This window comes from Arvicanthis niloticus, chromosome 14, assembly GCF_011762505.2.
Source record: "Arvicanthis niloticus isolate mArvNil1 chromosome 14, mArvNil1.pat.X, whole genome shotgun sequence".
NCBI classification, from domain to species: Eukaryota; Metazoa; Chordata; class Mammalia; order Rodentia; family Muridae; genus Arvicanthis; species Arvicanthis niloticus.
The window spans coordinates 52,758,724-52,776,330 of NC_047671.1; the positions used below are offsets into that span (position 1 = coordinate 52,758,724).

The window sequence follows — 17,607 nt, forward strand, 5'->3', positions numbered from 1 at the left end:
CAAGCAGTTCTGGATAGCTCATCTCTTGCAGATCACAATCCCAGTCTTTTATTTTACGTATCAATCCAGTCATTCACTCCAGGTTCCCTTTGGATTGTCCTATGGATCAGCATCCCAAGCCCCCAGCCCTTTGATTCTTAGCAGACAGCAAGCACATTTTTAACATTGCACAGAAATTACCATTTCTACCAAGCCTAGGCCTAACCTTGCTCTGTCTCAAGCCAACCCTGAACTCAGGAATCTGCCCGCCCTTGTAAGCATAAACAACAACATAAACTTAGCTGGGTGGGATCTCCTGTGGGGGATCACTACTCCCTAAATCGCTTTATTTCCTTCCTTGATATCTTTCTGACATGTTGGCTCACAGCACAGCTGCTTCTGCTCCTTTAGATTCGTGAAGCCCCTCATATAATCCATATTGCATCCTTATATTTTGCATAGCTGAGAAATTACATACTTTTGAACTCAGGTTTTTAGAGTTATTTTCCACAGCCTTAAGGGCTGTCCTGAAGGCCCCAGCATTTACCATTTTGCTAAGACATTAGCTACACCTTTGCCTCCTGGACTCCTGCTGTCTCTGACTATCACTGAGTCATTGACATTAACAGAGAGAAGGAATGTAAAATTATGTACATAATTATACAGACAAGCCTTATGCCCACAGCAACCATCAACACTCATGGAGGCCTACACCTGCTGGCCCTATCCCAGGGGAAGGAGCCGTGTTATTCCACCCCCACCAAGGCTATGCCAGACCCAAAATCTCCCCCTCTTTTGTTTTTAATTTGAGGGTGCAAATGTTGACCATGAGTGTGTGACTTGCTGATGCCAACTGGGAGGAGAAATAAAAGCAGTAAGAATAAACCAATGTCGACTCCTCCATTCATCAGCAAAGTCGTCCAGGAGGACGAAGCTGTGTGCCCATGCACAGCAAGAGTAAAAGCTGCAGACCTTTCCTCAGTAGAAGTGTATCCATTCTTGAATTATTCATATCCATGATCCTATGATGTAGGGAACTCGTATCCAAAGCCAAATTAGAATTGTTCTAAAACCCCTTTAAATGAGACTGAACTTGAAACCAGCCATGTTCAGAGGTATTGTATTCCAAGGGGGTGGCACAAACACAACAGAACAGTGAATGGCATTGCACTGAGAGCCTGATCTTAATATTTTGAATTTGATTTCCCATAAGTAGAACTGCTTCCTCTAAAGCATTACGCCTAACTTGAAGTCCCCTGTCAGTCATCTCCTGGATCATGAGTGCTATTGACACATTTTTGGATAACTGATCTACATGATGTGCTATGTGAATCTCTTTAACCAAAGATGTAGTGGATAGAAATCACACCTATTAAGGCTGTGATCCCCAATATCAAGGCTGCCACAAATCTTTTAGATCTCTTGAGAACCAAGGGACCCCTATGCAAAGCCTCTATAAACAAATCTGGCTGAGAAGGGCAATCTCCCCCGAGAAAATATGGCATCATGGGTAAGACCCAGCCCAGAATATACCAAGCTCTGACTTTAGATGCTGCTCGCAGTGTGGGTCTCTCCTGGTCAGCCAGCTGGGCAATTGAGAGTTTGCAGGACCTCCTCCACTCCATCAGGAGAGTCGGGAATCTCTGTCTGTATTGCTCTTGATGACTGGTCACAATCTTCTTTCTTCATAGCAACAGACCTGTGGAATAGTCACTATGGGGTGGAGAGAGGAGGCAATGCGCAAGTGAAGCCTGTAATAGCTTGATCAGCAGCGTACCAGGGGTCAGTCGTTAAAGGCCTAGAAAAGAGGCATGGGCGTTAAGGGAATCTTGGTCCTGGGAGGAATCCTTTAAGTGGGAAGTCACCTGTTGCATGAAGGACAGCAGAGGGAAGAGCTGGGATATTTATTTCACCTGCTGAAGGAAGACAAAGTAGCTGAGGAAGAAGATACCATGTTACTTATGTATCTGGGGTAGGCAGAAACAGCTTGTCTGTGAAAAAGAAACAGACTTAAGTAGACACTGTTATTTTATTAATAAAGGATTTGAGTAATGGTTATTAACATAATCAGTTTGACCTGTGGGAGGTAGATATGAGTGGAGTCCTTGAAGCTTATAATTTTTTTTAAGTTTAAAAAAGATACATCACTTTCCTGTTACTATCTAACTTGTTTTTTTCTCCATGTCTAATATGATTTTCTGAAGCTCAAAGAATTTTTATTATTTATTTATTTATTTATTTATTTATTTATTTTTTGGTTTTTCGAGACAGGGTTTCTCTGTGTAGCCCTGGCTGTCCTGGAACTCACTCTGTAGACCAGGCTAGCCTCGAACTCAGAAATCCACCTGCCTCTGCCTCCCAAGTGCTGGGATTAAAGGCGTGCGCCACCACTGACCGGCTCAAAAGAATTTTTAAACAAATTGAAAATTTTTTGAACAAGTTTGGGTTAAAAGGCAGGAACATTGTTTCAGGTATTCCTGGCTAGGAGGGAAGAACAAGCATTTAAACAAATTTTAGACAAAAAGAAGCGCTGGGTGGTAGTGGTGCACGCCTTTAATCCCGGCGCTTGGGAGGCAGAGGCAGGAGGATTTCTGAGTTCGAGGCCAGCCTGGTCTACAGAATGAGTTCCAGGACAGCCAGGGCTACACAGAGAAACCCTGTCTCAGAAAACAAACAAACAAACAAACAAACAAACAAACAAAGAAGCCTGAACTTCTTAAGTTTTGATGAGCTGTGTCATTCCAATTTGACAGCAGCAAGATTTCACTCTCTGGTTTTCTGCCTGGCAGGTCCTTGCCACACAGATGTCATCTGTGTCTGCCTAGAAGTGGGAAGGGGCCTGCTCTGCCTCTGCTTGCTCCAGCCACCTCTCCAGCTGTTCTCATGGCTGTGCTGAGCACGTCCCATTTCCTCTGCATGTGTGTCCCTGTGGCTGCATGTCACCACAGCTTGGTGAGTGGCACATTGTGCCACCTTCTGCAAACCCTGGAAAATAGAACAGGAAGAGAAAAAGTCAGACTCGCCTGGTGGCTCTCTGCTGATCCTTCCCTAGCTTCTCATTGCTGGGGTTCAGTGGGCATAAGCATGCCCTGTTGCCTTTGCCAGGGCCTCTATGAGGATCAAAGCCCATCTTTCAGCGCCTGCTGCATGTCAGGATCTGAAGGAGTCAGCAGGAAAGCTCCCATTTGACTGACCCCGTAGTGTAAAGGGTCATAGTGTAAAGGGAGGTATCACATCAAGCTGGAAAGTTTCTCTGATTCCTTGTTCCTCTCAATGCAAAACAGCTGGGCTTTGAGCAGCATTGGAGGCATGTCCCACGCCTTCAAGTGTGGAGGGAGAGGATGGATGTAGTGGGCCGAACTGCAGGTCAATCTTTGCTAGCTATGCAAGAGACATCCATTCCCATATCCAAAAGGCCTTTGATTGCTTGTCCATTTATTGTTCTCTCCTTTTTAAAAATCCTGTTATTCTTTACTTCTTCCACCCAAAACACGAGATTCCTTGAACCTGAGTTTGTCTGGCTGACCCCTAACACATAATGGCAACAACATTTGAGCATCCCGCGGTCCTGCAGGAATCCAGACTGTTTTTGTGAGAAGCTGCAACATGATGTTATTTCTCTTGTGTAGTCAGAATCAGTAACTCTTGGGATTACATATATCCCTTGTAGGGAGATAGTGCTTCTGCCACTGTGCCTGTGGGCAATGGACCACGAACTACAGTGGGCATGGTCACTGGTGGAGAATCAGGAGTTAATGTGGCTGAGGCTGTGGAACTCCTCAGGTTGAGCTCCCTAGGGTGGCCCAACATAGGTAATGACTGACATCCTTGATTGATTGGAGCAAAAGGATTCATGCTGGCTACCATTATTTGAGGGGCCTGGGGATGGGCCCCCTGAAAGTTTCCCTGTTGAGGACAATTCCCTTTAATGGGGAGTGGCATGCTATTTTTGTGAAACTTAGATCTACATTTTCTCTGCCAATGGTAACCTTTCTGGCAGTGTGGGCACAATGTAGCTGGAGAGGTAGCATCTGCTCAGCCCATGGCACTCTGTACCGGTCCTTTTCTGCTTGGCCCGTGAGCGCATTAGTGGCTTATGTGCCCAGGCTGTCCACAGTTGAAACAAAGGCCAGAGCTTGGATCTTTAGTCTTAGGTCCCCTTTGTGAAATGGGAAAGCCCCTGGAAAGCTGCCGCCATCGCAAGACCTTGCAATGGTGTAAAGTCAGTGTAGGGGCGGACAAAATCTGTAATATTTCCAGAATGCCTTGCAGGTCCAAGCAGGTCTCTGCAGGTTTCATTGGTGTTCCTGCAAGCTAATTGTTTCAACAATACACTTGCCACCTCTTCATTAGGAATTATTTTTTTGTGACTGCATTCATTAGATGAGCCACAAAATCAGCATAAGGCTCTTCTCCACCCTGGCAGATGTCTGCCAAAGCCAAGGTTTGTGACCCAGGAGAGGGTAACTTCCTTCAGGCAGTAATAGCAAGGTTTGAGATAGCCAAATTTTCTTTTGCTATTCTTAATTGTGCCTTAGGGTCCAAAAATGGCCCGGTTCCAGTCAATACCGGATATATCACGTCCCTACTTTCTTCTCTTGAAGAACAATTCTTTTCTGACCTCCTCCTCATTCTTCATTTTCCAAAACAAAAATTCTCCTGACAGGCAAGCCTTTCCTACCTGCTGCCAGTCCTGTGGTGTCTGGTAGTGCTTGTCAAAAGAGGCCACTTCTCATTATGATAGTTAGAGACCACCTCTTTTGAATCTAGAGCACTGCCGGGGTGGGGGTGGGGGGATGTGGGGGTGGGGCTCTTCCAATTCACTTTCAGAAATAGCAAGATTAGCATGTAAAGCCTTCAGCATCGAGGGGGATGTTGGTGATGGTGATGGTAAATGCAGTTTCCCCAAACTAATCAAATCGGAGCAAGCCAATTGCACCGAGGCAGGGCTGGTGTGAGGCAGATCACCAACCCTCTCTATTCCTAAGGCTCGCTCAACTGTGCTCTGCAAGGACAGAGCATGCTCAATCATTTCTTCACGCTGTGGGTTTGTACTCACTTGTGAAGGTCTATACCAACCTTTCACCATGTGTCAGGGCTCAATGACCCCTCTTCAGGAAACAATAGATTAACCTTCTGTATAAACCCCCAAGAAATCTTGCAAAAAGCCTTGTGTACATCTTGACATCTTTCTTAGTAACTGCTTGTTTTAAAACTTTAACATCTATTTCTCTGCTTCTTGGATTTGATTTTTATTTACGAAATCTTCATTCCTTTGCCAAGCTCTGTCTCACATGGGGAGGGGTGTTATGACCCCTAAGTGAAATCCGTTCCAAACTAAACTTGCCCAGTGTACTTACCTACCCTCTCCCAGTCACTGTTTGAGCACCACCCGCCAAGGACTAGCCTTGGCATGGAGAGGGGGTTCTGAGAGAAGGGACATCTGGGAGCAGTGAAAACAAAGGGCCCTAAGTCAAATTGTGGGTCCAAGCTGGCGGACTATGTTCTGTGAAGACAGCTTTCCAGACTACTTTGTGTACTGCTTTCTCTGGAGATCTTCCCTGTGAACCAACTTGTCAGAAAGATACCAAGGAGATAAAGAGATTTAGGGATCCCAGGAGATCCCACCCAGCTAAGTTTTTTGTTTATGCTTACAAGGGCGGGCAGATTCCTGAGTTCAGGGTTGGCCTGAGACAGAGCAAGGTTAACCTTAGGCTTGGTAGAAATGGTAATTTCTGTGCTTAACAGAGGCAGACAGCTCTCTGAATTCTTTTGCAATGTTAAAAAAAAAAAATGTGCTTTCTGTCTCCTAAGAATCAAAGGGCTGGGGTCACTAGGATGCTGATTCATAGGACAATCAAAAGGGAACCTGGAGTAAATGACTGAATGACTGGATTGATATATAAAATAAAAAATGGGGCTTATGATCTACAAGAGATGAGCTATCCAGAGAATTTTTTAGAATAGGAATAGGGAACTACTTGCAGAACTGTCTTGAACAGAAAATAAAGAGAGAGAGAACTGTCTGGAGATCTCCAAAGAAAGCAGAACAGAGAGAGCAAGCAGAACAGAGAGAGAAAGCTGTCTTAAGCAGAACCTGGTCCGACAGCTTGAACCCACAGTTTGACTTTGAGTCATTTGTTTTCGCTGCTCCCAGATACCCCTTCTCTCAGAACCCCTCTCCAAACTCAGGTTGGTCTTTGGCAGAGCACAGAATGAGGGGGCTTTAGGGGAAAAGCCCTGCTTGCCACATTCGGATGGAAGTCTGAGCTGTGGTGTGTGGTCTGCTTTCACCGGAGTCATGAAAAAGCAGCGCTGACTAGGGAAACCTCCAGAGCCCATTAGGGCCGCCGGTCCTCAGGAAGGGTGTGTGGGAGCAGCAGTGGCAGAAAACACACTGAAATGGAGTATTTACACTGAAGGTGGTCAGTAAAGTAGTTTTTCAAAAGTCCCTAAGGACTACGAAATTGCTTGTTATCAACCATTCTAATGGGGTGGGTGAAGTGTTGGGCAGAAAAAAGTAGCAAGCGCTTCATTCCCCACAGGGGTCACTCAGGGTGGGAGCCATCAGCCCAGCAAGGGCTGTGATGCATTTTTCCCTAGGACAAGGAGGTTGTGAACTAATTGAGAAAGAATACACAGTGTACAACTGGGTGTGGTGGTCTGTGTTCTTGAGAACATGAGAATCCAAGTTTTTGAGAAGTAGAGGCAGGATGATCAGGAGTTTTAGGTCATCTTCAGCTACAGTGTGAATTCTGGACCAGCCTGAGCTACCTATCTAAAAAATGATACATATAGGCACTAGATCTTAAGATTTTTCTTATTTTTGAGACAAGGTCTTGCTATGTAGTCCAGATTGGCATTGAAGTCTTGATCCATATTCCTATATATCCAAGTGCTGGAATTATATGAGTACATTCCTATACCCGGGTGAATTTATTTATATGTATGTATGTATGTATGTATGTATGTATTAAAGTAAAGTTTCTCTATATAGCCCTGGCTGGCCTAGAACTCGCTATGCAAACCAGGCTGGCCTCAAGCTCACAGAGATTCATCTGCCCATGACTCTGAGTGCTGCGGTATATACCAGCATCACCAGACCCAGCTTAAGAATTAGAATTTGGGGCTGGTGAGATGGCTCAGCAGTTAAGAGCATTGACTGCTCTTCTGGAGGTCATGAGTTCAAGTCCCAGCAACCACATAGTGTCTCACAAACATCTGCAATGGGATCTGATGCCCTCTTCTGGTGTGTCTGATGACAGTTACAGTGTACTTACTTATAATAAATAAATAAAAACCTTTTGAGACAGAGTGAGCGGGGCCAGAGCAAGCAGGGCCAGAGCAAGAGGGAGAAGGGAAGAGGAAAAAAAAAAAAAGAATTAGAATTTGTATTGAGTTTTATAGTATTGTCAATTATGTATATTAAAATTGCTATTTTGAGGGAAAAATCCATAAATTTATACACAGTGAACCTATTAGGAAGAATTAGTAAATAACCTGTTAAAATCACAGCTGCTGGAATATTCTGGGTTGTTTGTTTGTTGGAATATCCTGTTAATAGAACTATCATCAGAAGCATGAGCTGTAACCCAGTGGTGTGTGCATAGCATGTACAAAGCCTGGCCTTATAACCCCACACATAAAAATACCACTCTAGTTCTGAAGTTTCAGGATAGGGGAGAGTTTTCATGTGAGTCAGTAAATGAAAGGTGGGCAAGGAACCTAACCCTGTGGCAGGTGGTTCTCACCTGTAATCTCAGCACTCGGGGGTGGGGCTAGAGTGGGAGGAGGGTCAGAAGTTCAAGGCCAGTCTGGGCTACTTGAGTCCCTGTCTCCACAAACGGTGGACAAATGAGATGTCTCAGAGGTCGAGGCGCTTGCTGCCAAGCCTGACCTCCTGGGACCCATATGGCAGAGGAAGACCCAGCTCGCTCGCTCACAGTCCTCCAGGTTCCACACCTGCTTCATAGCATCACATGCACACACTCACACACAACACACAATCACACATATAACACACAAACACAATTTAAAAAAAAAAAAAAGAAAAAAATACTACCCTCCTCAAAAACAAACAAGCAAGCAAAAACCACCAAACAAAACCCTGAACAGAATAGAAAGTAGAATTTGGTCATATGCGGTTTTTAGCAGTCGGTAAGTGCTCTGGAGTGTTGCAGAGCCTCTGATTTGTGATTCCCACCATCAGATCTCACCGCATAGGATCCAGGAACCCGTTTTGTGTTTTTGAGCTATCAGCTGCTTGCATGCCAGACAAATGAGTGAGTGTTATATGTATGTGGATGATGATGGTGGTGGTGGTGGTGGTGGTGATGATGATGATGATGATTTTACCAGACAAGATGAAGATAGGGAACCAGATAAAATTTGTGAGAGAAGTGTTAGGGTGGCTTGACCCAGGACAATCCTTCCTTTCTGCCACCTCAACTACTTGTCACATCGGGGGTTTGCTGGGCTTCCTAGTGAGACACTGCTTGGTGACTGGTACTACTCTCCCCACAGACTCGGACCTCTGCCTCAAATTTGCTATGCTGTGTACTCTTAACGACAAGTGTGACCGTCTACGCAAGGCCTACGCGGAGGCATGCTCAGGGCTCCGCTGCCAGCGCCACCTCTGCCTAGCACAGCTGCGCTCCTTCTTTGAGAAGGCCGCAGAGTCCCACGCTCAGGGTCTGCTGCTGTGTCCCTGCGCACCCGAAGATGTGGGCTGTGGGGAGCGCCGGCGCAACACCATCGCTCCCAGTTGCGCCCTCCCTTCTGTGGCCCCCAATTGCCTGGATCTGCGGAGCTTCTGCCGTGCGGACCCTCTGTGCAGGTGCCCTGTGAGGGTGGGCAAGATGGGCGGGGACGCGGCGAGCCTCTGCATTTGGGTCTGGCTGCCCGGCAAAGGCTGGATCTGATTCCATGGAACCCTGAGCCCACTGGCTGTTTTTTGTGAAACCCACCCTCCTGCCCTTCCTTCTTCCTTCCTGTAGCACAGGCTGTCCACTACATCATGTGGCCTAAGCTTCCCCCTGAATTTCCTGAGTGTGGGGGATTATAAAGATGCCCCACCCCTTCTGACCATGACACTATTTTATTTCACTTTATTTTTTGTTTTTAGACAAGGTCTCACATAGACCTGAACTCTTTTGACCCTCTTTCCCCTACCTTCTAAATGCTTGGTCAACTTAGTGAGTTCTAGGCCAGCCAGGGCTACAGTGTGAGACCCTGGAGAAAACAAAACAAAACAACAAACCCTCTGCATTTATTTATTCATTTATTTAATGGGGTGAGGGAGGTGGGGTAGACCTACGACCTCAAGAGTCAGAGTGCACCTGTGGAGGGCAAAGGTCAACTTCTACCAAGTATGCCCTGGACAGAGAGGGAGGGAACTAAGTCTTCAGGCTTCTGGTGATAACTGACTTTATCTCACTGGCTCCAGAAACTTTGTTTTCTTTCTTCCTTTCTTTTTCTTTTTGTTGTTTTTCTTGTTTGTGAGACAACATAGGTTTGGCTGTCCTGGAACCCACTAGGTAGCCCAGGCTAGCCTCACACTCAGACCTCTGCCAGCCTCTACCTCCTGCTAGGAGACACTGGGATGTAGTGGTTTGCTTCTGTAATCCCAGTAGTCCTAGGGCTGGAGGCAGAGACAGGAGAATCCTCAAAACCTTTGGGGACCCCAGAAGTAGTCACCTGTAGAAACAAGACTGTCTCAACAAGGGGGAAGGTGAGAAGAACTCCAGAAACCTGTGTTCTCATCCCCATTGTGTTTTATTTATTTATTTATTTTTTAAGAGCCAAGGATGTGTTTGACAGAGCCAGGTATGGTGAGGTGGGAGGGGGTGGGTGCCTCTGTGGTACCATGAGATATCCCTCCCCCCTCTCCCTCCCCCCCCCCGTAACCAGCCATATGACTGATATAGTATGGACTAGAATTTATTTACAGCATGGGAAAGGGAGATGGAAAGGGATTAGAGACAGAAAGAGAGAGAGAGAGAGAGAGAGAGAGAGAGAGAGAGAGAGAGAGAGAGAGAAGGGTTCAGGGAGAGAGTAAGAGAGCAAGGGCCAAACAGCTCCTTTCATAGTAAGCCAGGCATAGGCACACCTGGCTATTGCCAGGTAACGGTGAGGTGGAGCCTAGAAGGAATGCTATCACCCATACACACACGGTGGCACCCCAACCACCCTCACCTGTGTAAATAAGGGAAAAAATTAAAAATTAAAACTGAAGGCTGAGCCTAGTGGCGCACGCCTTTAATCCTAGCACTTGGGAGTCAGAGGCAGGCGGATCTCTGAGTTCCAGGCCAGCCTGGTCTACATAGAGAAACCACGTCTCAAAGAAACAAAACAAGCCACAACGCTAAAAATTTAAAAAGAAATAAAATTCCAAGCCAGGATAGTGGTTTGGAAGCCAAGGGAAAAAGATCAGGAATCTAAGAAATCCTTCTACACATTCTGAACTTGAGGACAGCACGAGCTACATAAGACCCAGCCTCAAAAAATACAAAAAATCAAGATAAATCAGAAAAAAGTTCTTTTTTAAAAGATGTATTTATTTATTTTATGTTTGTGAGTACAGAAGAGGGCATCGGACCCCATTACAGATGGTTGTGAGCCACCATGTGGTTGCTGGGAATTGACTGCTCTTGACCACTCTTAACCGCTGAGCCACCTTTCCAGCCCCTGAAATCAAGTTCTGAACAAGCAGCACATTTGCTGAGCACATGGTCTCAGCGCTCGGCTGAGCATTCTGAGCCATGTAACTCTGACCAGAATCCCACAGGGTCAGTTTGTCATCCTAGTTTTTTCAGAAAACTAGATAGAACTTTAGAAGCTTGATGCAGGAGGAAAGTTAAGACCATGAAAACAGCAAGACTGCCTCAAAGGACAAAAATTAAAGGTGGAGTGAGGATGTCATTACAAAGCCCACTACTATGCATGATTGATATATGCTAATAAAAAATCAAAAAATATATATGCTAAAACATCATTCCACATTCTGTCACTGAAATCTGGAGAGCATTTCCTGCCAGACAGTTGTCTATCCAGACAACAAAAGTAGGCACATTCCTGTATTGGTTTTTTTTTTTTTTTTTTTTTTTTTTTTTTTTTTTTTTTTTTTTTACATATGGTATGTACCTCACATCATAAGTATGGAGGCAGGGTGAGATGTTTCAGAGTCACACAGATACCACTTCAGTCTCAGGTTAGGTGCTAGAGAGATGTCTAGATGTAAAGAGACCTGAGGCTGTTGCAGAGGACCTGAATTCAGTTCCCATATGATGCTCCCAGTTGTCTGTAACTCCAGTTCCAGGAGCTCCAACTCCATATTCTGCCCTCCACAGGCACGGGGGACATGCATGATACACATACATACAGACAGGCAAACACCATCCAAACACATAAAAATCAATGAATCTTTGTTTTGAAGCTTAGACTTGGAGCTCTCAATAATAACACTAACATTTTCAGCCATTTGTTAAGGACTCGATGCTGCTTTAAATACTTAGTATTTATTTGTCTAAGCCTCACAAGAAACCTGTAAGACAGTTGCTTTTACTATTTTTACTATTTTGTATCATCCTTAGTTTACAATGTGTGAATCATAGAAGGAAGAAGTGAAACAGTGTGTTCCTGGTTTATAGGTCAAAGGTCTGCTCTCTTTTTTTTTTTTTTTTTTCTTTCTTTTTCTATATTTTCTTTTTATTGACATAGTATCTTTCTGTTTAGGCTTGCTGATCCAGAACTTCCTATGTAGACCAGCCTAGCCTCAAACTCACAGACATTTATCTGCTTTTTCACGGGATTAAAGGTGTGTGCCAGCCGGGCAGTAGTGGCCCACGCCTTTAATCCCAGCACTTGGGAGGCAGAGGCAGGCAGATTTCTGAGTTCGAGGCCAGCCTGGTCTACTGAGTGAGTTCCAGGAAAACCAAGGGTATACAGAGAGAAACCCTGTCTCGGAAAAAAAAAAAAAAAAAAAAAAAAAAAAAGGTGTGTGCCAGGTCTGGCTGGAGTCAGAATTCTAAATTGGCTTTAGAGGGCAGGATTGTGACTTAATCTTTACCCATTCTACGGTCCTAATGATTCCTGTCTCAGCCATGACTATCATCTTAGATATTTTAAAATGACAAAAATACCAGCCCTGTCCTTAAGGAGTTCCTAATTGATAGAGAAGTAAACAATTAATTTAGCACAAGACAAAATGTAATTTAAACTGGAGAAATATATACAGAAAGGCATGCTCATAATTTTAGCACCTAAAGATAACTGATATAATTAAGTGGCTGTGTTTGTTTGTTTTAAAGACTTACTTATTTTGACTTTATATGTATTTTGTCTGACTACATGTATGTATGTGTGTTATGTACATGTTTGGTATCCTGGGAGCCAGAAAAGAGCATTTGATCCTCTGTGACTGGAGTTACAGATGGTTGCGAGCCACCATGTGGTGCTAAGAATCCCTTGTCCTCTAGAAAAGCAGCTGATGCTCTTAGCTGCTGAGCCATCTATCCAGCCTTGGGGACTACATCTAATTACAGTAATGGGAGGACACACCATTGTGAGTGACAGTATTCCCTAGGCTTGGAGTCCTGGACTATATAAAATGAGAGAGTGGGTTAAGTCCAACCATGCTTGAGTTCACCTTCTCTCTCCTTGTGTGGTGGATATGGCTAACTTCTGTTAGTCACAGTTTTTGCTGTCATGGATTCCTCATTAGGCTGGATTGTAACCTGGAATTGTGAGTTAAAGTAAACCTTTCTCCCCTAAATTGCTTTGTCGGGGTATTTTATCGCAGCAACAGGAAGAGAAATCAGCTTACCTAATATATTATGAATGTTAATGATCACAGTATATGGCATTCGCTAAACACTCAATGTGGGCCAGGTGCTATGCTGAATGCCATATGTGCAATCTTGAAGCTCATCCTCCTGAAAGTCAGCCTAGTCCCGCTGTTGTCCTCTCATCTTATGGTCAGAGAGACTTGAAAAAAGCTGTTTGTGATCATGTAACTACAGATAGTAAAGCTCACAGTCATAGTGGTGGGCTGTGGAGTGGCAGCAGCATTAACTGAACTGGGATGGGGTAGCTGAAGGCAAAGGAGGAGCTGGCATGAAGGCAGGCGTGGCCAGCAGAAGGACTGGGGAAGTCCAGATCCCCAGTGGGGACCCTGGAAACCTCTTTTCTTCCAGATCACGCCTGATGGACTTCCAGACCCACTGCCATCCTATGGGCATCCGCGGGACTTGTGCGACTGAGCAGTCCAGATGTTTGCGGGCATACCTGGGGCTAATTGGTGAGGCTGGGGCATGTGTAGAGAGTCAATAGGCCGGTCCGCTCTGAGACTGAACCCAGGATGGTATAGTCCTGAGATAGGCTGAGGAAGATGGAGGCTGGAGTTGGATTTGTCTAACCCTTGACAGCTCCTCCCTTCTTCCAACAGGCACTGCCATGACCCCAAACTTCATCAGCAAGATCAACACTAGTGTTGCCTTAAGCTGCACCTGCCGAGGCAGTGGCAACCTGCAGGACGAGTGTGAACAGCTGGAAAGGTCCTTCTCTCAGAACCCCTGCCTCAGTGCGTATGCGCCCCTGACTCCCGGACCCTGTAGCTGGATCATCTACTGTCAGAGAGAGAGAGGAATAGCCAGCCAAGTAGTCCACACAGATGTCCATCTCTTCAGTCCAGCATTCCTAGCCCTCCATCCCTCCAACCTGAACCTTTCTCCCTTCTTCCCCTTCTCCCCCTCCGAGAGTGACCTCTGTGCTACCTGCTCAACTTATCTAAGCCCCAAGAACTCCAAGTAGCAAGCAGAATAAGTCACTATTCCACTCTCACTGTATCCCAGGACCCTTGGCATTCCCCTGCTTGCCTTGGGAGTCTGAGAAACATCCTGGCACCTTGTTCCAAACTTTTTTCTTTTTCTCCTCTACTTAGTGGAAGCCATTGCAGCTAAGATGCGTTTCCATGGGCAACTCTTATCCCAGGACTGGGCGGACACTACTTTTTCAGTGGTGCAGCAGCAGGTAGGACTTCCTCTGTAACATACCTCAAACTTTTACTGCACTGCTTGGAGAAAACACAAACCAAGCATACAAAGGAACAAGGTACGAGAGTTGCCATGAATACAAGAGATCTCTAAAGCACATGTCACGGGAAAGGGACAATCATGTCTGTTCCCTTAGGCTTACATGATGAAGGGATGTCCTCTGAGTTGACACTACTTCATTTCTTCCACAGAACAGCAATCCCGCGCTGAGGCCACAGCCCAGGCTACCTATTCTTTCTTTCTTCATCCTTACCTTGATTCTGCTGCAGACCCTCTGGTAGCTGGGCTTCCTCAGGGTCCTTCGTCCTCTCCACCACACCCAGACTGACTTGCAGCCTGTGATGGGAGAATGCCAGCCTCTGGAAGAAGATGCAACCAGGCATCCTGCAGCATATCCTGTCTTCTCTAGATGAGGTTTTAGAAGCCAGGGCTGTGACCCTTCAGAACCCAAGTGGCTAGTTTTCAAACCTCCCTCTCCCCTGCTTCTGGCTCAGGCTGCTCCTCCTTAGGACTTTGTATTACAGTTTGGCTGTATGTCCTGGTGGTGAATAGCTTCTTACCTCCTGCTTCTTCCTATTTCCCAGGACTACCCAGGGGCTGTCAGTCCCTGTTGCCTTCTCCAGGAAGGCAGGCTGATGGTTCTGAGGCAGCTGAGAAAGACATTCCCTTTGTGAGGAAGGCTGGTGCTCCAGCCCCCACGTCCCTCTGAGTGGAAGACAAAGCCTGCTGTCTTGACTGCTCTGCCAGGCAATCCTGAACATTTGGGCATGAAGAGCTAAAACCTTTGGGTCTTGCTTAACTCCTGTTACTGTCCCCAAGTCCCCCTAGTCCCTCGGGTCATGATTAAACATTTTGACTTAAGACTTTGATTTTTCCCCATTTCCTTAAATGGTAAGTTTTTATAGAATTAGCAGTATGTTACAGATACAAGGGCACTGACTGTGTGAGGAAGAGACACAGTGACCCTACTGCTAACTGCTGTGTGACTTCAGGCAAATCTCTCAGCCTCTCTTGGCAGATCTGGAAGAAGAATAGTATAAATAAAAGATGGTGTCTATCTCAGCTCGAGGTGCCTCTGGGATCCTGTGTGGAATCTACTGCTGCTGCTGCTGCTGGGGGAACTGGGTGTGAGTCAATCACAACAGTTCCTGGACCTTTGTGTTCTAGATCTGTTCTAGATCATATGCCCAGAAGAAAGCAGAGCCTGTTCCTTGCTCTCAGGGAATTTAATCCTACTGGAGTAAATAAATATCTACCCATGCAGAGTAGTTGGAAGGATATGTTTACAGAGCTGTAAGTTTGCTCATTCATTCACTCACTCTTTCAAAGGCACTGTGCAGTATGGAAGAGGTTCTGAGGTAGCAAGTCTCAAACCTCTCATACACAAAAATAGGGACACAGAGAAGACAATCAATGAAAAACAACAGCGTGCAGTGTGATAAATGCAGCAAAAAAAAAATTATAATACCAACCATCATTTATTGAGCTTATACTGATTCATTTAACCCTGTGGTAGTTTAAAATTTATATATGTATGTATGTATGTATTGGGAACCAAACCCAGGTCCTCTGTAAGAGCAACAAGTGCCCTTAACTGATGAGTCAGTCTTTTAGCCCCACTGTGTCATGGTTTAAATGTGAAGTTCCCCGCACCCCCAAAGTCTATAGTCATACTAGCTTGTTCGTGCTTAATCTCTGAAATGTTCCTCCATAAATTCTTATAGTTTTTTTTTGTTTGTTTTGTATATTTGACAGAGTGTTTCTCTGCATTCTTGACTGTCCTAGAATTCAATCTCTAGACCAAGCTGGTCTTGAACTCAGAGATCCCTTGCCTCTGCCTTCTGAGTGCTGGGACCAAAGGCATATACTACCATGCCTGACTTGGTTTGTTTTTGAGGCAGGATTTCTGGTGGTTTAAATGAGAATGGTCTTATAGGCTCATATATTTGAATGCTCAGTCTCCAGTTGGTGGAACTGTTCAAGAAGGATGAGGAGATGTGCCACTGGGGGTTGGGTTTTGAGTTTTCAGTAGTTCACTCCATTCCCAGTTAGCTCTCTCTGCCTCCTACTTGTGTATCAGATGTAAGCTTTCAGCTAGTGCTCCAGCGCCCCCTGCCTGCTGCTGCCATGCTCCATGCCAAGATGGTCACAGACTCACTCTCTGAAACTATAAGCAAACCTCCAATAAACTCTTTCTTCTTCTATAAGTTGCCTTAGTCATGGAGTCTCATCTCAGCAATAGAAAAGCACCTGAGACAGGGTCTCACACAGCCCAGGAGGCCTTAAACTTGTGATATACCTGAGAATGACCTGGAAATCCTGATCTTCCTGCTTCCCCCTCCCAAGTGCTGGAGTTATTGGCATGCTTCCCTATGTACAGCAGTTTTTGTTTTATTTTGTTTGAGACAGAATCTTGCACTGTGACCCAGGCTGAGCTGAAGCTCACTATGGAATGTAGACTAGCAATGAAGTCCTAACAATCCTCCTGCCTCAGCCTCCCATCTCCCATGTGCTAGGACTGCAGGTATTGATCACTGTGCCTGGCGATCTCTCTCTCTCTCTCTCTCTCTCTCTCTCTCCCATCATCAATATTTAATCATGGGGGCATCCCATCCCCTTATTGATTTTATCTAATCACCTTTCAAAGGCCTCACCTCTAAATACCAAAGTTGGATTGTTTCCACTTTCTTTGGGGGTAGGGGGTGAGACAGAGTCTCACTATGTAGACCTAGCTGTCCTGGAATTCATTATATAGACCAGGCTGGCTTCAAACTCACAGAGATCCTCCTGCCTCTGCCTTCCAAATCCCGGGACAGGTGTGCATCACCATGCCTGGCCTCCACTTTCTGAATACCTCACAATGGAGATTAAACCCCAATAAAACTTCCCATGGAGAGAAATTAGATCCAAACCAGAGTACTTCCCATTTCTCTCTGATATAAAAGCGTGTGTATGTGTGTGTGGCTGAAGATTGAGCCTGGAGCCTCTCCGTGCTAGGTAAGTACTCTACCACTGAGGCAAATCCCAGCCATTGTTTTTGTTGTTTGTTTCTACTTAAAAGTATTTTATTTCATATGTATGAGTGCTTTGCCTACATGTGCATCACATGCGTACTTGGTACTACTGAGGTTGAAGAGGTCAGATTCCTGGAATGAGAGTTTTAAGCAGATGTGAGCCTCCATTTGGGGAAACCAAACCCCAGTTCTCTGAAGAGCAGATGGCTCTAGGAGTAAGGGACTCACCGTCAAGCCTAATGACCTGAGTTTGATCCCTGGGTGCTAGAATTTGAGAACCAACTCCGGTAAGTTATCTTCTGAGTGGGTGTGTATGTTTCTGTACACACACACACACACACACACAGAGAGAGAGAGAGAGAGAGAGAGAGAGAGAGAGAGAGAGACAGAGACAGAGAGAGACAGAGAGAGAGAGAGAGAGAGAGAGAGAGAGAGAGAGAGAGACCCCAATGCCTGAGTGGTGGGGAAATAGGCAAGCCTCTCCCTGCACATTCTTGTATCCTCATAGGCTGCCCAGCCCAGGAAATGCCTAGCCAAGCTGCCTCCCTGCAAACTCCAGTGGG

General features: G+C 45.5%; 1 protein-coding gene across 1 annotated transcript in view; it reads left to right on the forward strand.

The window, feature by feature from the left end:
• The window catches only part of Gfra3 (GDNF family receptor alpha 3), a 30,890-nt gene extending 15,798 nt beyond the window's left edge, over positions 1-15,092 (forward strand). Inside the window, exons 4-8 of the mRNA XM_034517812.2 lie at positions 8,503-8,815; positions 13,173-13,276; positions 13,424-13,558; positions 13,919-14,007; positions 14,222-15,092. Of these exons, the coding sequence (XP_034373703.1) occupies positions 8,503-8,815; positions 13,173-13,276; positions 13,424-13,558; positions 13,919-14,007; positions 14,222-14,311 (731 nt within the window). The 3' untranslated portion in view covers positions 14,312-15,092. The remainder of the gene's footprint in view (positions 1-8,502; positions 8,816-13,172; positions 13,277-13,423; positions 13,559-13,918; positions 14,008-14,221) is intronic.
• The last annotated feature ends 2,515 nt before the right edge of the window (positions 15,093-17,607 follow it).